This window comes from Somniosus microcephalus, chromosome 8, assembly GCF_052327205.1.
Source record: "Somniosus microcephalus isolate GS21.2 chromosome 8, FLI_Smic_1.0, whole genome shotgun sequence".
In the NCBI taxonomy this organism is placed as follows: Eukaryota; Metazoa; Chordata; class Chondrichthyes; order Squaliformes; family Somniosidae; genus Somniosus; species Somniosus microcephalus.
Genome location: NC_140994.1, coordinates 258,425,297 through 258,448,316, shown reverse-complemented (window position 1 = coordinate 258,448,316; position 23,020 = coordinate 258,425,297). Strand labels below are relative to the sequence as shown.

General features: G+C 44.9%; 1 protein-coding gene across 1 annotated transcript in view; it reads left to right on the top strand.

The window, feature by feature from the left end:
- Positions 1 to 4,948: 4,948 nt before the first annotated feature.
- Positions 4,949 to 23,020, top strand: part of LOC147114282 (uncharacterized) — a 39,777-nt gene continuing 21,705 nt past the window's right edge. The window contains exon 1 of the mRNA XM_085996102.1: positions 4,949 to 7,659. Coding sequence (XP_085852228.1) covers positions 5,188 to 7,659 — 2,472 coding nt within the window. The 5' untranslated portion in view covers positions 4,949 to 5,187. The remainder of the gene's footprint in view (positions 7,660 to 23,020) is intronic.

Here is a 23,020-nt window from a genome sequence, read left to right as displayed (position 1 = left end):
TTACTCACCAGTACCCTGATCAATGATGCTCAGTTTGGGTTCTGCCAGGACCACTCGGCTCCAGACCTCATTACAGCCTTGGTCCAAACATGGACATAAGAGCTGAAGTCCAGAGGTGAGGTGAGAGTGACTGCCCTTGACATCATGGCAGCATTTGACCGAGTGTGGCATCAAGGAGCCTTCGTAAAATTGAAGTCAATGGGAATCAGAGGGAAAACTGTCCACTGGCTGGTGTCATAGCTAGCACAAAGGAGGATGGTGTGGTTGTTGGAGTTCAATCATCTCAGTCCCAGGACATCGCAGCAGGAGTACCTCAGAGCAGGGTCCTACTCCCAACCATCTTCAGCTGCTTCATCAATGGCCTTCCCTCCAACATAAGATCAGAAGTGGGGATGTTCGTTGATGATTGCACAGTGTTCAATTCCAGTCGCAACTCCTCAGAACATGAAACAGTCTGTGGATTATATTCAGGCTTGGGCTGATAAGTGGCAAGTAACATTCGGGCCACACAAGTGCCAGGCAATGACTATCTCCAACAAGCGAGAGTCTAACCACCTACCCTTGACATTCAACAGTATTATCATCGCCGAATTGCCCACCATCAACATCCTGGGGGTCACCACTGACCAGAAAATTAACTGGACCAGCCACATAAATACTGCAGCAACAAGAGCTGGTCAGAGGCTGGGTATTCTGCGGTGAGTGTCTCACCTCCTGACTCCCTAAAGCCTTTCCACTATCTACAAGGCACAAGTCAGGATTGTGGTGGAATACTCTCCACTTGCCTGGATGAGTGCAGCTCCAAAACATTCAAGAAGCTCGACACCATCCAGGACAAAGCAGCCTGCTTGATTGGCACCCCATCCACCACCTTAAGCATTCACTCCCTCCACCACTGGTGCATTGTGTCTGCAGTGTGTACCATCTACAAGATGCTCTGCAGCAACCCGCCAATGATTTTTCAGCAGCACCTCCCAGACCCCTGATTCTGCCACCTAGGAAGATAAAGGCAGCAGGCGCATGGTTACACCATCACCTGCAAATTCTCCTCCAAGTTACACACCATCCTGACTTGGAAGTATATCGCTGTTCCTTCATCGTCGCTGGTTCAAAATCCTGGAACTCCCTCCCTAACAGCACTGTGGGAGTACCTTCACCACAGAGTTAGTCGACGGTTGCAAACCTTTTTCAAATATATGCTATTCCTCCTGAGGAATTAGTTAGATGTATTAACGGGACTGTTGGTGGATTTAAATATCACTTAAACGCTCTCTCGCCCGAAACAGTAGATTTTAAAATCGCGTTTCCAAGGAAAATACCATTGAGACCTCAGCCTAAAAGCTCCGTTCTCCTCTAACTTTATTCAGTCAGTTTTTTTTCCCTCTCTGCTACGCCGACATATGCTTGGCCATCAAGCACTCTTTCTAAAAATGTTCGTACTTTGATCTAGATTAAGTATTCAAGAGCCAAGATTACGCCAGCATACCGGGCATGATCTATGCAATTTGTTTCATCTGCAAACAGGAATAATATTGTGTCTGATTAAAACATATAAATAACACACTCTACAAAACATTTGAACACAGAATCTAGCGAAATTAAACATGCATTTTACAAACTGGAGTCTTCCATTTGAATCTCTTATTATTAATTCGTTTCTTCTTCAACCAATATGTTATTACTGTTTATGAGAAATTGGAGATCCCGCAATAGCACCCCATGACATCTCCATCTATTGTGTTTATAGGTGGCATGTTATGGTTTTCTCATTTAAGAACGTAAGAGCATAAGAACATAAGAAATAGGAGCAGGAGTGGGTCATTCGGCCATTCGAGCATGCTCCGCCATTCAATAAGATCTGACTGATTTTCTACCTCAACACGTTCCCGTGCTATCCCTTGATTCCCTTAATATCCAAAATCTATCGATCTCTGTCTTGAATGTACTCACCGACTGAGCATCCACAGCCCTCTGGGGTAGAGAATTCCAAAGATTCACAACCCTTTGAATACATTTCTCCTCATCTCATTCCTAAATGCCGACCCCTTATTCTGAGACTGCGACCCATAGCTTCTGAGACTCTTGCCTCCCCAGACAGGGAAAACACCCTCCCGGCATCTTCCCTGTCAAGCACTGTAAGAATTTTATGTTTCAAGATGAACACTTCTCATTCTTCCATATTCTAGGGACTATACGCCTAGTCTACTCAATCTCTCCTCCTAGGACAATCCCCCATCCCCCCATGCAGACCAATTAAATACATATGTTGGTTCTGTCTTCACAAAGGAGGACACAAATAACCTCCCAGAGATGTCGGGGAACATAGGGTCTGATGAAAGGGAGGAACTGAAAGAAATCAGTATTTGTAGGGAAATGGTGTTAGGGAAATTGATGGGATTGAAGGCCGATAAATCCCCAGGGCCTGATAATCTGCATCCTAGGGTACGTAAGGAAGTGGCCCTAGAAATAGTTGATGCTTTGCTGATCATCTTCCAGCATTCGATGGAATCTGGAACAGTACCCATGGATTGGAGGGTAGCTAATGTTACCCCACTATTCAAAAAAGGTGGTAGGGAGAAAACGGGGAATTATAGACCAGTAAGCCTGACATCAGTAGTGGGGAAAATGCTAGAGTCCATTATAAAAGATGTAATAGCAGAGCACTTGGAAAACAGTGACAGGATCGGACAAAGTCAACATGCATTTACAAAAGGTTAAATCGTGCTTGACTAATCTACTGGAATCTTTTGAGGATGTAACTGGTAAAATAGATAAGGGAGAACCAGTGGATGTGGTGTATTTGGACTTTCAGAAGGCTTTTGATAAGGTCCCGCATAAGAGATTAGGGTGTAAAGTTAAGGCACTTGGGATTGGGGGCAAGGTATTGAATTGGATAGAGAACTGATTGGCAGACAGAAAGGAAAGAGTTGGAATAAACGGGTCTTTTTCCGAGTGGCAGGCAGTGCCTTGTGGGGTACTGCAGGGATTGGTCCTTGGGCCCCAGCTATTCACAATATATATTAATGATCTAGACAAGGGAACTAGATGTAATATCTCCAAATTTGCAGACGACACAAAGCTGGATGGGCATGTGTGCTGTGAGGAGGATGCCGAGAAACTCCAGGATGATTTGGACAGGTTGGGTGATTGGGTAAAAGCATGGCAGATGCAATATAACGTGGATAAATGCGAGGTTATCCACTTTGGTGGCAAAAACAAGAAGGCAGATTAATATCTGAATGGCAATAGATTGGGAGAAGGGGAAGTGCAACGAGACCTGGGTGTCCTTCTGCACCAGTCGCTGAAGGTAAGCATGCAGGTGCAGCAGGTGGTTAAGAAGGCAAATGGCATGTTGGCCTTCGTTGCGAGAGGGTTTGAGTACAGGAACAAGGATGTCTTGCTGCAGTTGTACAGGGCCTTAATAAGACCACATGTTGAGTATTGTGTGCAGTTTTGGTCGCCTTATCTGAGGAAGGATGTTCTTGCCATGGAAGGAGTTCAGCGAAGATTCACCAGGCTGATACCTGGGATGGCAGGAATGAAGTATGAGGAGAGATTGGGTCGATTGGGCTTGTACTCGCTGGAGTTTAGAAGAATGAGAGGGGATCTCGTTGAAACTTATAAAATTCTGACAGGACTGGATAGGCTAGATGCAGGAAGGATGTTCCCGATTGTCGGGGAGTCCAGAACCAGGGCTCACAGTCTAAGGATAAGGTGTAGGCCATTTAGGACAGAAATGAGGAGGAATTTCTTCACCCAGAGAGTGGTGAACCTGTGGAATTCTCTACCACAGAAGGCAGTAGAGGCCACTACATTAAATATATTCAAGAAGGAGTTGGATATATTTCTTAAGGCTAAAGAGATCAAGGGATATGTGGAGAAAACAGGGACCGGGTACTGAATTTGGATGATCAGCCATGATCGCATTGAATGGCAGAGCAGGCTCGAGGGGCCGAATAGCCTACTCCTGCTCCTATCTTCTATGCTTCTGTGTTTCTATGTTTCTATGCCAATTGCTCCACGTTGGATAAACGAATGTAGTTGTGTGGTGATTATGTTACTGGAAAAAAATACTCAGCGGTTCTGAGTTCAAATTTGACTATACCAAAATATGAAACCGAATTCAATAAATCTGGTCATTTCTGGGCGAGCGCCAAAATAGCCATAAGACGTACTAGATTGTTGTAAAAACAGAAATAGTTCGCTCACGTCTTTCAGGTAGGGCCACTCCTACTCAATCTGGCCTACATGTTGCTTCAGGCCTAAGCTACGTGGTTGAATCTTAAGGCCTCAGAGCAATAAATGCAGCCTTGCCAGCGTCACTCACATTCTAATAAAAATGTAGAAAATGTATCTCATTTCTTATGTCCCACCACTAAAAACAATTGGATCATTAATGATACAACAGGCGAAACAGTACAGCCAGACCAAGGCAATCTGTATGGATAAATGCAAGAGAATAGATCACCAACTTCTTACTAACCTTACTGGGAATCCCTACAAAAGACCTCTGTTGTTGTGGATTGACGAATTGTCTTTAACAATACAGTAGAGATCAGTACTGATATGGATGTAAAAACTACACTTAACGGAAGAGGAAAATTGCACTACCCTTATTCTGCCAGGACGAAATACATTTTTACTTCCAATTAATTTAATCGGTTTCCTGGTGATTACAATTGTTCTGTGCTTTCCATATTAAAATCGATATGTGGCGATCGGATTGATAGTAAAGCAAATGCTAACGGACTTTTTTGATGAAAGAATTAAAAATTCAGAAAGAGTCAAATAGAAAATCCGATATGATATTTGATTGCACAACCATATATGTAAGAAGCGTACTGCTATTTACAGAACAAGCCAGCTTTAAGAAATGCGAAATGGTGATTGGTTAAATGTCTCTGTGCTTCCATCCACCAATCAAAGACTAAAATGCTCCTGGAGATCCAAACCACCGCCCTTCATCGTCACAACCAGACACAGTGGAGGATCAGAATGGCCGCCGTGTAACACTGTGTTAGTGCTACGCGCGGAAACGAGGATTATTCTACGAGAAATAAGCAAAGGTTTCAGAAATCATCTCAGCGATTCAAGTGAGCACACACGTATTTTTCAAGTGTCAACTTCTGCTGAAAGAAAAATGTAAAATAACTTATTCGTAAACAAGAGAAGGCGGCGCTGCTGCAAATGGAATTAGTCGTTGTTGAAATGGTCTTTGTTAAAAGGAATTGGTGGATAAGATGGCAACTATTGTACTTCATAATACCGCCGTGGGACGTAATTTCTGGACAGATTCGTTATTCGATTCCTGAGGAATTGCGACTCGGTGCCTTTGTCGGAAATATCGCTAACGATTTGGGATTAGATGTAAAACAGCTGTCCGCTCGCAGCTTTCGAATTGTATCGAGCGCTCAGAAGCAATATTTAGACGTGAACCTGGACAAAGGGATTTTATACGTGAACGATAACATTGACAGGGAACAGCTTTGTGGGCCGAGTTTCACTTGCGTATTACCTCTGCAGGGTGTGATTCAAAATCCACTGAATTTGTACCGCGTGGAAGTGGAGATTCTAGACGTGAATGACAATGCGCCCAGTTTTCCTAAGAGGCAGTTCCGCTTGGAAATATCTGAGCTAGCGACGCCAGGATCGCGCTTCCCGCTCGAGAGCGCGCACGATCCGGACGTTGGAACTAACTCCCTACAAACCTACCAGCTGGTTCCAGAGGGGCAATTTATCCTCGATGTACAGACGCGTAGTGGGGATGGCAAACTACCAGTTCTAGTGCTGCACGCTTCCCTGGATAGAGAGAAACAAGCGACCCACAAATTAGTCCTGATTGCCAAAGACGGCGGTGTCCCGCAGAGGACTGGTACTGCTGATGTTATGATCGTAGTAAAGGATGTTAACGACAACGTGGCTACTTTTACTCAGTCGCTTTATAGGGTGCGATTGTTAGAAAATGCACCGATAGGAACCTTGGTAATGAAATTAAATGCATCTGACTTGGATGAAGGTTCAAATGGAGTGATCATGTACTCTTTTAGCGGCCATGCTTCTAGTAGAGTCCGTGAACTGTTTACCATAGATTCCAAACAAGGAGAAATTAGAGTTAAAGGAAATTTAAATTACGAAGAAGCTACTGTGTATGAGATTAACGTGCAGGCTGTGGACCGGGGTACCGTAGCAGTGCCTGCCTATTGTGATGTTCTGGTGGAGATCGTAGATGTGAATGACAACGCCCCTGAGGTGGCGTTGACATCTTTGTCAAGTCCCGTCCGCGAAGATGCTCCAACGGGCACTGTGATAGCCTTGATCGCTGTAACGGATGCCGATTCTGGCGATTATGGGGAGCATCGCTGCCGCGTTGCAAATAACGTTCCCTTCAAACTAGACTCCTCCTTTGACCACTACTACAGACTGGTTACTGACCAGCTCCTGGATCGCGAAGCAGTCTCGGAGTACAATGTCACAATCGTATGCAGTGACGCTGGCGCTCGACCTCTCTCCACCTACAAATACATTATGGTGCAGATTTCAGACATAAACGATAACGCACCACGCTTTAGACAGTCTTTATATACCACATATGTGACAGAGAATAACGTCATCGGCGCGTCCATATGTTCAGTAACAGCCCAGGATAGTGATGAAAACTCTCGCCTGTCCTATTCTATTTTGGAGACCCTTGTTCGAGGTTCTCCCGTGTCCAATTATGTTGAAATAAATTCGAAAGATGGCGTCATATTTTCTCAGCGCTCTTTTGATTACGAACAGCTGAAAACATTTCAGATCCAAGTCCAAGCTCAGGATAGTGGATCACCACCACTTAAAGACATCATGACGGTGGAGGTGATTATTCTGGATCAGAATGACAATAGTCCGGTGATCGTGTCCCCACAACCCGAATATGGGTCTACAGTAGTTGAGACGATCTCCGGCTCCGCCGAATCAGGATATCTAGTGACTAAGGTGACGGCAGTCGATGCCGATGCTGGCCAGAATGCCTGCCTCTCTTATCAGCTGTTGCAATCTACCAGCCCCGGTCTTTTTACTATTGCGCTTGACACGGGGGAAATCTGGACAATCCGCAGTATTAACGGCAAAGATTCGAATAAGCAACGGTTGGTTATCCTGGTGAAAGACAACGGTAAACCATCACTTTCGGCCACAATGACCCTCCTCTTAACAGTGACGGGTATTGCTACAGAAAGGCTTTCGGATGTCTCTGGTTTGTCAGAAGATCCTGCGTTTGCATCTGATTTAAGTCTTTACTTAGTTATATCCTTGGCGGCAACGTCGTCAATATTTTTTGTGGTTGTAATTATTCTCGCCGCTAAAGTCTACAAACACAACATTGGATGCAGCAGCCATAACTGTGCCTATTGCTGTTTCGAGCCAAGTAACGCTCTCGTAGATGGATTCCAAAAAGACAACAGGAATCTACACATCCCTGCGAATTATGTCGAAGTATTTGGGGGTGATCCTCTGTCTCAGCGTTTCCGCTATGAGTCCTACTCGACTTTAGGTTCCTCCAACAGAGACTTTACATTTGCCAAAGCATCCAGCTTGGCAACAAATCAGAATGCAGTCAAGGTTGAAATCTGTGCGACTGAGGGGAACGTGAAAACGGCGAATTCCGTCCAAAGAACCAGCGAGGTGAGACATCTGGCACATATCGGACAGATTTAGGTGACAAATATTCACTGGTCTATTAGAATATTAATGGTTTGTGTTACGCGCCAGTACACTTGTCTGATACTTCAATTATTGTTCAGTTCCATCACCAGAAGCCCCCTGTTCGCTACCCAGTAAGAGCGTTTTGAGGTACAGTGCACTATACACATCTACAGCTTTTTATGTCAATTGTTTGGTCATAACGTGAAGGATATCAGTACTGGAAAATGAAACATTTTAAAATCGGGAATTCAATGTTAGCATGGAGCACACTCGGGTCAGGTATACTATAGTGCACTTAGATACAGAGAAAAGCAATCTCTTTGTCCCAATAATGTACCTCAACCCCATCCTTAAAGGAGTGCTACCGCACGAGCTGGACATACTTCATTCAAACTTCCTGGGGTGTCTCTGGGTGATATTGCCAACGGGTTCTTAATTAAGCAAAGATTAGTTGATACTGCTTGACAGTTCATTTCACATTGCACCCCTATAGCAAAAGGGCAGAGGGCTCTCTTTCCCTCTGTTTAAGAAGGATTAAAACCGAAATCTGAAAGACGAGAAACGAGTTTGCTTACCGGCTCCGCTACCCAGTCTCCCATTATTCTAAATAGCGAAATAAGCAGTGATTTAATTTAGATAGTGAGCAAGGTGAAAGCAGGTTATGTCAGGATAGGCAGAACAGCTGTTTTTTTTTATTAATTCAGAAGATGTGGAAGTCGCTGGAAAAGTTAACTTATAACCAGACATGTCCATAAATGTAATATTCGTTTCTTTACCGACTATGAGAAATAAGCAGAGATTTGTGGAACATTTTCCTGTACTTGTATGAGCGTATTCCACACTGATATATGAATACAGCTCATTTGTTACTGGGCCTACCCGCTAAACCATATCAGAACATAAGAACATAAGAAGTAGGAGCAGGAGTAGGCCATAAGGCCCCTCGGGCCTGCTCCGCTATTCAATAGGATCATGGCTGATCCGAATCCAGACTCACGTCCACTTCCCTGCCCTCTCCCCGTAACCCCTAATTCCCTTATCTGCTAGGAAACTGTCTATCTCCGTTTTCAATTTATTAATGTCGCAGCTTCCACAACTCTCTCAGGTAGCAAATTCCATAGATTTACTACCCTCTGAGTGAAAAAGTTTCTCCTCATCTCAATTTTGAAAGGGCAGCCCCTTATTCTAAGATTATGCCCCCTAGTTCTAGTCTCACCCATCAGTGGAACATCCTCACCGCATCCACCCGATCAAGTCCCCTCACAATCTTATATGTTTCGATAAGATCGCCTCTCATTCTTCTGAATTCCAATGAGTAGAGGCCCAACCTACTCAACCTTTCCTCATACATCAACCCCCTCATCTGCGGAATCAATTGAGTGAACCTTCTCTGAACTGCCTCAAGAGCATGTATATCTTTTCTTAAATATGGAAACCAAAACTGTATGCAATATTCCTGGTGTGGCTTCACCAGTACCCTATATAAATGCAGCAAGGCTTCCCTGCTTTTATACTCCATCCCCCTTCCAATAAAAGCCAAGATTCCATTGGCCTTCCTGATCACCTGCTCTACATGCATACTAACCTTCTGTGTTTCATACACCAGGACCCCCGGATCCCTTTGTACTGTAAAACTTTGCAGTTTCTCTCCATTTAGATAATAACTTGCTCTTTGATTTTTTCTGCCAACACTTTCCAACATTATATTCCATCTGCCAAATTTTTGCCCACTCGCCCAGCCTGCCTATGTCCTTTTGCAGGTTATTTATGACCTCCTCACTCACTGCTTTCCCTCCTATCTTTGTATCATCGGCAAACTTGGATACGTTGCACTCGGTCCCTTCCTCCAAATCGTTAATATAGATTGTAAAGAGTTGGGGTCCCAGCACCGACCCCTGCGGAACACCACTAGTTACTGATTGCCAACCCGAGAATGAACCATTTATCCCAACTCTCTGTTTTCTGTTAGCTGGCCAATCTTCCACCCATGCAAGTATATTGCCCCCAATCCCGTGATTTTTTATCTTGTGCAGTAATCTTTTGTGTGGCACCTTGTCAAATGCCTTTTGGAAGTCCAAATACACCACATCCACTGGTTCCCCTTTATCCACCCTGTTTGTTACGTCCTCAAAGAATTCGAGCAAATTTGTCAAACATGACTTCCCCTTCATAAAACCATGCTGACTCTGTCCGATTAAATTATGCTTATCCAAATGTCCTGTTAGTGCTTCCTTAATAATAGACTCCAACATTTTACCAACCACAGATGTTAGGCTAACTGGTCTATAGATTCCAGCCTTTTGTCTGCCTCCCTTTTTAAATAAGGGCGTTACATTAGCAGTTTTCCAATCTGCTGGGACCTTTCCTGATTCCAGGGAGTTTTGGAAAATTACCACCAATGCATCCACAATTCCTACCGCTACTTCTCTCAAGATCCTAGGATGTAAGCCATCAGGTCCAGGGGATTTATCCACCTTTAGTCCCATTATCTTACTGAGTACCACCTCCTTAGTGATTTTAATCGTGTTTAGCACCTCCCCCCCCCCCCATAGTCCCCTGTTTGTCCAGTGTTGGGATATTTGTAGTGTCGTCTAAAGACTGATACAAAATATTTGTTCAGCGTTTCTGCCATCTCCATGTTCCCACCACTAATTTCCTGGTCTCGTCCTCTAAGGGACCAACATTCACTTTAGCCACCCTTTTTCTTTTTATATAACTGTAGAAACTCTTGCTAACTGTTTTTATATCTTTTGCTAGTTTACTTTCATAATAATATCTTCTCTTTATTAATTAATATTTTAGTTATTCTTTGCTGGCTTTTAAATGCTTCCCAATCTTCTATTCTCCCACTAGATTTGGCTACTTTATATGCCCTTGTTTCCAGTCGGATACTATCCTTTATTACTTTATTTAGCCACGGATGGCTGTCTTTTCTTTACTGCCCCTTTTTCCTCACTGGAATATATTTTTCTTGAAAGTTGTGAAATATCTCCTTGAATGTACACCACTGCTCATGTACCGTCTTACACTTTAATCTTTTTTCCCAGTCCACTTTAGTCAACTCTGCTCTCATACCTTCATAGTCTCCTTTATTTAAGCTTAGTATGCTGGTTTGAGATCCAACTCTCTCACCCGCCAACTGAATTTGGAATTCAACCATGTTATGGTCACTCATTCCAAGGGGATCCTTTACTAGGACATCTTTTATTAATCCTGTCTCATTACACAGGACAAGATCTAAGATTGCCTGCCCCCTGTTTGGTTCAGTTACATACTGCTCAAAGAACCCATCCCTAATGCACTCTATGAACTCTTCCTCAAGGCTGCCCTGCCCAATTTGATTTGTCCAGTAAATATGAAAGTTAAAATCCCCCATGATTATAGCTGTTCCCTTATTACAAGCCCCAACTATTTCCTGATTTATACTCCGACCAACAGAATTGCAACTGTTAGGAGGCCTTTAGGAGAACAAAGGAGGATACAAATAACATCCCAGAGATGCTGAGGAACATAGGGTCTGATGAAGGGGTGGAACTGAAAGAAATCAGTATTTGTAGGGAAATGGTGTTAGGAAAATTGATGGGAATGAAGGCCGATAAATCCCCAGGGCCTGATAATCTACATCCCTGGGTACTTAAGGAAGTGGCCCTAGAAATAGTAGATGCATTGCTGGTCATCTTCCAGAACTCGATAGACTCTGGAACAGTACCCATGAATTGGAGGGTAGCTAATGTTACCCCACTATTCAAAAAAGGTGGTAGAGAAAAAGCGGGGAATTATAGACCGGTAAGCCTGACATCGGTAGTGGGGAAAATGCTAGAGTCCATTATAAAAGATGTAATAGCAGAGCACTTGGAAAGCAGTGACAGGATCGGACAAAGTCAACATGGCTTTACTAAAGGTAAATCATGCTTGACTAATCTACTGGAAATTTTTTGAGGATGTAACTTGTAAAATAGATAAGGGAGAACCGGTGGATGTGGTGCATTTGGACTTTCAGAAGGCTTTCGATAAGGTCCCACATAAGAGATTAGCGTGCAAAATTAAGGCAAATGGGATTGGGGGCAAGGTATTGACTTGGATAGAGAACTGGTTGGCGGACAGAAAACAAACAGTTGGAATAAACGGGTCGTTTTCCGAGTTGCAGGCAGTGACTAGTGGGGTACCGCAAGGATTGGTCCTAGGGCCCCAGCTGTTCACAATGTATATTAATGATCTGGACGATGGAATTGGATGTAATATCTCCAAATTTGCAGATGACACAAAGCTGGGTGGGAGGGTATGCTGTGAGGAGGATGTCGTGAAACTCCAGTATGATTTGGACAGGTTGCGTGATTGGGCAGAAACATGGCCAATGCACTATAATGTGGATAAATGTGAGGTTATCCACTTTGGTGGCAAAAACAGGAAGGCAGATTATTATTTGAATGGCAATAGATTGGGAGAAGGGGAAGTGCAAAGAGACCTGGGTGTTCTTGTGCACCAGTCACTGAAGGTAAGCATGCAGGTGCAGCAGGCGGTTAAGAAGGCAAATGGTATGTTGGCCTTCGTAGCAAGAGGGTTCGAGTACAGGAGCAAGGATGTCTTGCTACAGTTGTACAGGGCCTTGGTGAGACCGCACCTTGAGTATTGTGTGCAGTTTTGGTCGCCTTACCCGAGGAAGGACGTTCTTGCCATGGAAGGAGTGCAGCGAAGATTCACCAGGCTGATACCTGGGATGGCAGGAATGATGTATGAGGAGAGATTGTATCGATTGGGCTTATACTCACTGGAGTTTAGAAGATTGAGAGGGGATCTCATCGAAACCTATAAAATTCTGTCACGCCTCGACAGACTAGATGCAGGAAGGATGTTTCTGATGGCCGGGGCGTCCAGAACCAGGGGTCATAGTCTAAGGATAAGGGGTAAGCCATTTAGGACTGAAATGAGGAGGAATTTCTTCACCCAAAGAGTGCTGAACGTCTGGAATTCTCTGCCACAGAGGGCGGTGGAGAACAGTTCATTAAATATATTCAAGAAAGAGTTGGAAATATTTCTTAAGGCTAAAGGATTCAGGGGATATGGAAAGAAGGCAGGGACAGGGTACTGAATTTGGATGATCAGCCATGATCTCATTGAATGGCGGAGCAGGCTCGAAAGGCCGAATGGCCTACTCCTGCTCCTATCTTCTATGCTTCTATGTTTCTATGTTTAGACTATGCCCACTAGTGACTTTTTCCCCTTATTATTCCTTATCCCCACCCAAACTGTTTCACTATCCTGATCCTTTGACCCAATATCATTTTTTTTTCATTGATGGGATGTGGGCGTCGTTGGCTGGCTAAGCCTGCATTTAGTGCCCATCCCTAATTGCCCTTGAGAAGATGGTGGTGAGCCGCCTTCTTGAACCGCTGCAGTCCATATGGTGTAGGTACACCCATAATGCTGTTAGGACGGGAGTTCCAGGATCCTGGCCCAGCGACAGTGAAGGAACGGTGATACAGGTCCAAGTCAGGATGGTGTGTGGCTTGGAGGGGAACTTGTAGGTGGTGATGTTCCCATGCGTCTGCTGCCCTTGTCCTTCTAAGTGGTAGAGGTCGCGGGTTTGGAAGATGCTGTTGCAGGAGCTTTGGCGAGTTGCTGCAGTGCATCTTGTGGATGGTACACACTGCAGCCACAGTGCACTGGTGGTGGAGGGAGTGAATGTTGAAGGTGGATGGAGTGCCAATCAAGCGGGCTGCTTTATCCTAAATGGTGTCGAGCTTCTTGAGTGTTGTTGGAGCTGCACTCATCCAGGCAAGTGGAGAGTATTCCATCACACTCCTGACTTGTGCCTTGTCGATGGTGGAAAGGCTTTGGGGAGTCAGGAGGTGAGACACTCGCTGCAGAATTCCCAGCCTCTTGCCTGCTCTTGTAGCCACAGTATTTATATAGCTGGTCCAGTTCAGTTTCTGATCAATGGTAAACCCCAGGATCTTGATAGTGGGGGATTCAACGATGGTAATGCCATTGAATGTCAAGGGGAGATGGTTAGAGTCTCGCTTGTTGGAGATGGTCATTGCCTGGCACTTGTGTGGTGCGAATGTTACTTGCCACTTGTCAGCCCATGTCTGAATGTTGTCCAGGTCTTGCTGCATAAGGACACGGACTGCGTCAGTATCTGACGAGTCTTGAATGGTGCTGAACAGTGTGCAATCATCAGCGAACATCCCCACTTCTGACCTTATGATGGAGGGAAGGTCACTGATGAAACAGCTGAAGATGGTTGGGCCTATGACACTGCCCTGAGGAACTCCTGCAGTGATGTCATGTGATTGGGATGAATGACCTCCAACAACCACAGCCAACTTCCTTTGTACTAGGTATGATTCCAACCAATGGAGAGTTTTCCCCTTCATTCCCATTGACTTCAGTTTTGCTAGGGCTCCTTGATGCCACACTCGATCAAATGCTGCCTTGATGTCAAGGGCAGTCACTCTCACCTCACCTCTTGAGTTCAGCTCTTTTGCCATCTTTGGACCAAGGCTGTAATGAGGTCAGGAGCTGAGTGGCCCTTGCGGAACCCAAACTGGGTGCCAGTTAGCAGGTTATTGCCGAGTAAGTGCCACGTGATAGCACTGTCGATGACACCTTCCATCACTTTTATGATGATTGAGAGTAGACTGATGGGACGGTAATTGGCTCACTATTGCAGTGATTCCATCCTTTATTAACATAGCCACCCCACCTCCCTTTCCTTCCTGTCTGTCCTTCCTAATTGTCAAATACCCCTGGATGTTTTGTTTCCAGTCATGGTCACCTTGCAGCCATGTTTCTGTAATATCCGCCAGATCATACTCATGTGTAGTTATTTGTACCATCAACTCCTCTATTTTGTTATGAATGCTGCGTGCATTCAGATAAAGAACTTTTAAATATGTTTTGTGACAATTTATTCCTGCTTTTACCCCCTTTACTACTCTACCTTTATATTTAGACATTCTGTCCCTTCCTCACACGCTCTGGTTTTTAATTCCCCCACTGCTACCTTGCTCTATTGCCTTCTCCGCTGCCATTTTTATTTTTCACTCCCTTGAAACCTCCCCCCCCCCCTACTAATTAGCTTAAAGCCCTCTCTACAGCCCTAGTTATTCGATTCGCCAGGATTCTAGTCCCAGCACTGGTCAAGTGAAGTCCATCCCAACAGAACAGCTCTCTCCCATCCCAGTACTGGTGCCCGTGTCCCAAGAAGCAAAACCCATTTCTCCCACACCAGTCTTTGAGCCACGCATTTAACTTTCTGATTTTATTTACCCTAGCCAAGTTTGCTCGTGGCTCAGGTAGTAATTCAGAGATCATTACCCTTGTGGTTCTGCTTTTTAATTTGGCCCCTAGCTGCTCATACTCCCTCAGCAGAACCTCTTTCCTTGTCCTATCTATGTCGTTGGTACCAACATGGACCACGACAACTGGATCCTCCCCCTCCCACTCCAAGTTTCTCTCCAGCCCAGAGGAGATGTCCTTAACCCTGGCACTGGGCAGGCAATGCAGCCTTCAGGACTCTCGCACTCAGCTGCAAAGAACCCTATCTATCCCCCTAATGATACTATCCCCTACCACTACAACATTTCTTTTTACTCCCCCCACTTGAATGGCCCCTTGTTCCACGGTGCTGTGGCCAGGTTGCTCATCCTCCCTGCAGTCACTGTTCCCGCCCTCACAGGGAGTAACAGCCTCGAACCTGTTGGAGAAGAGCAAGAGCTGCGGCTCCTCCAAAACTACCTCCTGGATCCCCGTACCTGCCTCACTCATCGTCACACCTTCCTGTCCCTGACCACGGAATACATCTGAATTAGTTAATCTAATTGGTGTGACTATTTCTGGGAACACAGAGTCCAGGTAACTCTCCCCCTCCCTGATGTGTCACAGTTTTTGAAGCTCGGATTCCAGATCATCAACACGGAGCTGGAGTTCCTCAAGCAGCCAACACTTACTGCAAATGTGATCACTGTGAACATCAATGGTGTCCACCAGCTCCCACATATTGCAGCAGTAACACATCGCCTGCTCTCCCATTCTATGTAATTAATTTAATTTATTATTATTATTTTTAAATACCCTCTGCCCCGATTCTAGATGATGAATATCACACCTCTATTTAATTGAACATACCCACTTATAAAGGTTTAAAAGGGAAGGAAAAGTACTCACCAACCAGCCAATCACCTACCAGCTTGGCTGTGATGTCACGTTTGAATTCTGACCTCCCCTTAGAAGGTTGCCTGTGGAGCCTGTTTAGGCTGCCTCGCCTCGCTGCTCCGACTCGACTCGACACCCGCTGCTGCTCCCGGCTGCCTCAACTAGGCCTCGCCTCGCTGCTCTGCTTCCGCAATGTCTGCTAATCCTGAGACTGGCAGGGAAAACAAGGCAAAAAACAAAACAAAAACAGCACCTAACACCCCACTTACCCTAACTCTCTCACTTACCCAAACTCTCAAACGGCACTCTCTGCTGCTCGCACTAGCACCGGTCTTTTTATACTGTTTGTTTGTAGCCAAATGAGTCACCACTGGTCATTGGTTAGAGAACTGGTTTTCACTGCCTGCCAATTAACTCCTACTTTAGTGTTACCTTGTTTTACTCTTCTTAAACCAACAGAATCCCAAATATTTAACTTTTCCCCTTTACTTAAACTGCTTAAGTAATCTTACTAAGAAACTACTGGTAAGAAACTACTGGCAATTGCCACTAACAATTTGCACCACTCCAAATGATTTAAAGAGAAATAACCATTAAAGAACTCTCTCACTTACCCAAACTCTCAAACGGTACTCTCTGCTGCTCGCACTCCATGCTGCTCACAATAGTGCCGGTCTTTTTATACTGTTTGTTTGTAGCCAAATGCGTCACCCCTGGTCATTGGTTAGAGAACTGGTTTTCACTGCCTGCCAATTAACTCCTACTGCAGTGTTACCTTGTTTTACTCTTCTTAAACCAACAGAATCCCAAATATTTAACTTTTCCCCTTTACTTAAACTGCTTAAGTAATCTTATTAAGAAACTACTGGCAAGAAACTACTGGCAATTGTCACTAACAATTTGCACCACTCCAAATGATTTAAAGAGAAATAACCATTAAAGAACTCTCTCACTTACCCAAACTCTCAAACGGCACTCTCTGCTGCTCGCACTCCGTCTTTGCCTCATGGTAGCCCAAAATTGTGTGGCATAAGGGTATTGTCTAAGAAGGGCACCAGGCCAAGGATGAATATTGTAAACATATGTTTGGTTATCTTGTGGAACAGGGATTACTTATGCAAACACTTTCTTCAAGATATCGTCTAATGTATATGTTCAGGAGCAAGAGTGAGTTTGATGGCCATAAGAGCTATGTCTAGTTGCATGCTTCTTCCAAATGCTCTTAAGAAGTATCTTGCCTCCCATAATTTATCAATGCTAGTTTAGTGAACAATATCCTTGAAGACAAATTGCAGCAGATCGCTCATGCTTCCGTTGTAAGTACACTGCCCAATGTTAAGTTCAGCTAGAGAGACTAGAAAGGCACCAGGTTCAAAATGTTGCGTCAAGTCAGGCAGTTGCAGCACGACAGTTGTCTTGTGTCTATAAAAAAAAACACAATGTGGTCACGACTTGACTCTCGTTCCAATAACCTGGCGACACTCACTACCCATGAAGAATGACTGCTTGAGCGAAGTACCGGGAGCTGCTGCTGGTGCAATTCTAGATGTTCGGAAGAGTAATAGGAAATTTAGAGAAGGTTGTTCATAAATAGAGGTGACATGTTTCTTTTAAACTGTCAATGAGTGATTCAGGGATGTTCACTGCACTATTCTAGTTCTGACTACACAATCGGTTGCTTTTGGCTCAGAATAACATTCACGGCAGCGCTGGTTGGAAACCTGAACATATGCTGTACCTGATTTTCCACCCATTTAAATTAATGGATAGAAAATCAGACACTGTTGTCCGTAATTTCCCTGACCTTCGTAAGTTCTGTTGCTGCTGAGACGGTCCAATTGGGAGAATCACCCATATATATTTTCTTATTTGTACTTAAGTTATTCTCCAATTTTCGCTCTCGATGGAAAGCTATTGAAGGTGTACATCATAACTCTAGAGTTAGGTTCCGACCTGACTCTGGAACGCACTAAAGCAAAGGGACATCTTAAAGAGGTTATCTCTTGCCAGTTGGGATTGACATGATGGGGAATGTAAAATGAGGTGATGTGAAGCTGCGTAGAAATTCGACTGTATAGCGCCCGGTTTTGCTGCACTGTGGGTGCCGTTTTATGTCCAACATAGCGTCCGCGCCGTTCACGCACAACTCTGGCGCGAGCAGCGCCGGAGGCCATCTTGGTAAAGGCCAAACAAGGGGCGTCCTTTACCACGTCTGAAGCAGGCGTTATATGCCTGCCTTATGCAAATAAGAGGACTATCGCCTGCTTCTGCACCCTCGTGCAACTTTGGTTTGCGTCTAAGGCAGCCAGCACCAGTGCTGCTTGCCTCCGGGAAAACCAACGCTAGCAGCACGGAATTTAAAAAAGTAAGTACTTCCCATAATCACGGCCGCTCCCGGTCCCGAGCTTTCAAATCTCACTGCTGACGCCGATCTCCAGGCTCCTCCTACCGCCCCCTAAGCCCCGGACGGCACTCCCGACCCCCCAACAATACTCCAAACCGCCGCGATCTTCTTCCACGACCCCCGGCAGCCCTCTGATTGCACTCCGAGGCCCAATCGTTCGACCTCCAGACCCCCGTCACCTTACCCTATCAATTATCTTAAATGTTCGCACGAATCTGTTTGGGCTACTGCCGCTGCGCTATTTGCATGATAATGACGTCCTAGGCCCAAAATCCCGGACTCCTCGGACCTCCCCATTTGAGCGCGAGCTGTTAGCACTCTGTGTGTAAGGCGCCCAAAAATGGACGCTACCGAATTTGTAGGCCAAATTGCCTAGATGATCAGTTAGATCTCCCGGGCACACTATACATTTATGAAGTGTCAATCTGGCTCAGTTAGTGGCACGTTTGCCTGTAAGTGCGAGGAATGTGGGTTCAAGGGCCACTACATATCAAGCACATAATCTAGATTCATACTTCGGTGCAGTACTGAGGAGTACTGCATTGTTGGAAGTGCTGCCTGTCAGACGTTAAACGGGGGCCTAACCTGCCTTCTTGGTGGATATAAAAGATCTACAAATTATTTTCGAGGAAGAGCGTGATCTTAACTTCTGCCTCAACGAACACCACCAAAACAGGTGATGTGCTCATTCATTTGCCGTGCGCAAATTGATTGCGGCTTTGCCTCCAGAAAAGCATTGACTGCACTTCCAACAACAGTAACGCATCGGTTCTAATGTGTTTTGGAACGTCGTGATGATATAAGTTTTTTTATCAATAAAGGTTATTTATTTTATTGCCGGTTCTCGTTAATGGGCCTATGCTCCACTAATGTTTTTTAAAAATTACCTGGTGGTAGCACAGATCATCAATGAGCCATTGTCCAACTGGACAGGTGTGATTCACGGTCAGCAACAGTCCACGTTATAACATTAATTGTTGTCAACATAATTTAGCCCTGCACAGCTATTGGTTTCTGACCGGAGTAATTCGGCCTAACACACACAATCTTCCCATAATTAGAACATTTTTTGTACGAATAGTGATAGACTTCAAGAAGATGGTGATAAGCATAGACAGGCTGCTGTAATGGGCGGACACATGGCAGATGAAATTTAACGCAGAAAATTGCGAAGTGATACAGTTAGGTAGGAAGAACGGGGAGAGGCAATATAAACTAAAGGGTACAATCTTAAAGGAGGTTAACGAACAGAGAGAACTGGGGGTATATGTGCACAAATAGTTGAAGGTGGCAGGGCAGGTTGAGAAAGTGGTTAAAAACGCATACGGGATCCTGAGCTTCATGAATAGAGGCATAGATTACAAAAGCAAGGAAATTATGATGAGCTTTTATAAAATTCTGGTTCGGACTCAACTGGAGTACTGTGTCCAATTCTGGGCACCGCACTTTAGGAAGGATGTGAAGGACTTAGAGAGGGTGCAGAAAAGATTTACGAGAATAGTTCCAGAGATGAGGGACTTCAGTTACGTGGATAGACAAGAGAAGCTGGGGTTGTTCTGCTTGGAGCAGAGAAGTTTGAGAGATTTGATAGAGGTGTTTTTTACAATCATGAGGTATCTGGACAGAATAGATAGAGAGAAACTGTTCCCATTGGCGCAGGGGTCGAGAACCAAAGGGCACAGATTTAAGCTGATTGGCAAAAGAACCAAAGGCGACATCAGGAAAAACATGTTTACGCAGCGAGTGGTTAGGACCTGGAATGCACTGCCTGAAAGGGTGGTGGATACAGACTCAATCGTGGCTTTCAAAGGGGAATTGGATAAAACCCTGAAGGAAAAAAATTGCGGGGAAAGGGCGGGAGAGTGGGACTGGCTGAAGTGCTCTTGCAGAGAACCGGCACGGGCTCGACAGGCCGAATCACCTCCTCTGTGCTGTAACCATTCTCTGATTATATGACATGAATTTTGCGAGGAAGTTTAAAAGGGGATCTATAATAGTAGAATTTAATTAATGATTTATCAACAACAAAGGTCAAAAATATTTCGGCTGTGCAAAAATAAATGTAATGTACAGACCTCGTATCTTTAAGAACATTCTGCATTGTGATAGGTGGAATCTGTTCCTGCTTGCATCCACCAATCAGGAACTGAAATATGACTGGTGATGCATGCTGTCCCATCGTCACGTCCAATCAGTGACAATGCAAAGAGAAGGCACGCTCCGTGATGCTACATTAGTATTCGAAATGCTGCTGAGGGGATTCTATGGGAAAGAAAAGTTAATTTAAGGAACAAATCGCGATTCAAAGTAACGCAATTCTGCTCAATATTTATCTTCTGGTAGCGAAAGAATGTGAAATAATTTTATTCGTCGGGATCTCTGAACGGTAAGGCGCGTCAAGCTGTGGCAAGTTTTACTTCTGGTTGTGGAAATATCCCATTTTATAAGATACTGCCTGTTAAAATGGCAACTGTATAACTTTTACGTTCCCCTCTTGGTTTGTTATTAGTGTGCAGAATCGTTATTCTGTTCATGGGGAACTACAAATCGGTGCTTTTCTTGGGAGTACGGAAGCGGATTTGAAATTAGACGTGAAAGAGCTGTTAACCCACGCTTTCCAGATAATATCCAGTCCAAGAAGGCAATATTTAGAGGTAAATTTAAAGAATGGAGATTTGTATGTATTGGAAAAAAGGATATAGAACAGCTTTGTGGGTCCACCGTCAGTCGTGTATTGTCTTGTAGACAATTAAGTTTTGTCGTCAGTTTAATACCCCTTTCATCTCGTAGCCTTAAACGGCGCCTTCCAAACTAACTATTACCTTTAAACAAACTATGGTTCACTTCATCAAATAGGAGTACATCACGTGCCATGGTGCTTCTTATATAGGGGAACCCATTCACTGAGACAGCGTGCTCCTTTCGATAGTAATAATAGCCGAGATTTTACTCACATCGACGGGGGCGGGCGACGTTGGTGGCGGGTCCGGACCCCGCTGTTGGCTTCATCCCGCTGTCCAAAATGACTTTCCGTTGATAGGGCTTGTTAAGACCACCGAGCGTGTTTGTCGGTAGAATTAGAGGAAACGGATCTGGTGACGTCATTTCATGACGCATCATCAGCCGGTTTCCTTAAAGGGACCAAGGCCAACTTTTATTTTGACATTTGTGCTGACAGTGTTCTACGGCATTCAAGTGCTGCAAACACTGACAATCACTGCACAGAGGTGCAGCGATGCACCCAAGTTCACCCATGACTCCTCCATATGCTTATGGAGGGAGTCAGAACACGCAGGGTGGTCCTCTTCCCCTCCGATGGAGACCAACACAGTCTGGTTGCACATTGCACAGGAGGACAAAGCAGGGATGTCATCAGGCGGACCTGGCTGCAGTGGCGCAAACCTTTCAATTATCTCATTAGATCATGAAACGTTATACAAAGCCACATTCACCATCATCCTGCTGTGCCTCTCATCACATCCCCATCATGCTGCCTTCCCTACACTACCCCTGCACAATCCTACTCACACCAATTTACCTTGCACCTTCACCCATCCCTCTCTCTCTCTCTATCTACATTCACATCCCCATCTCACTAGCCACCCCTCACACTCTCCCTCATGCTAGTGCAAACATACCAACTAGCAGCACACACGGGTAAAGTTTCTATTAATGTGCTGTCAAACATTTATTTGCAACACTTTGCATTCTTGGACAGATGTGTGTGCACATATGCAAGTGGCTTAGTTAATTGCAGTGAATGGTGAGACATAAATGTACCGCCCCCCCCCACCCCCGCCTGCCACCACAATAGTGGTGAGTGTGAAAGGAATGGCTTGGACATTGTAGGGATGTTTATGTTGTTGGTGTGGGGTGCTGCCAAACTGGCGAACCATGTGGCAGCCAAGGTGTACAGCGTCAAGCAAAGTAAATCTGGCCATGACGAGGGCACCCCTGGCCTCCTGGGCAGCAATGTGCTCGGGTGCTAATGCCCTCTGTCCTGTGCAGCTTCAGGTGATTGCGGAGAAGGCTGGTGTTGTTGTTGGTGCTGCTGGTTTGCCCGGTGATGCTGGTGTTGGGGCTGATCGTGGTCAGATTCTGAGGACCAAGGTGAGACTGTATAAAGGGCACCCATGTTGATGGAATAGATGGCAGGTGAAGTAGAGATGACAGAAGCATTCTGTCAATGGTGAGAGAGTTCATCTAATGAGGTGATAATGGATACAGAGTGCAAAGTGGAAAGCCTGCAGAATCAGTGCTGGAAATGGACTGAGAAACAGCTTGTGGCTGAGGAAAGTAATGCTTTTTCAACTGGGAGAATTTACTGTACATTTGAAGCTGTCAAGTAATCAGCTGGAGCAATGGCCACTGAATTCCCGCCTCGGGTTGACAGCCGTCGTCCCTCGAACAGCTTGGTTCCCGTGGCCATGAAGTTAAAGTGAAAAGGTAAGTTAAAAAAGTCTGTTAATGATCTGTCAACTAGATGTTAATGAGATCAATGATGAGAAAAGCGCATGGCAGCAGGTTGGCAATGGGGTCCCGACCGCTGTCAAAAAAAAAACGCTTTCCCACCGACTCACCACCGATCCCGCCAGCTGAGCCCCCAGAAAATCTGGGCCATATGGTTTTCCACAGACCTGATTGGGTTAGAATTTCCTGTGCTTCAGACTGATAATGAGGCTAAATTTCTTAAAAGCATATGAGAAACGCCCCATGATGAATTAGAGGTATTTTTCTGTGTGGGCAGGAAGGGCACAGTAATCAGCAAACAAGAGCTCT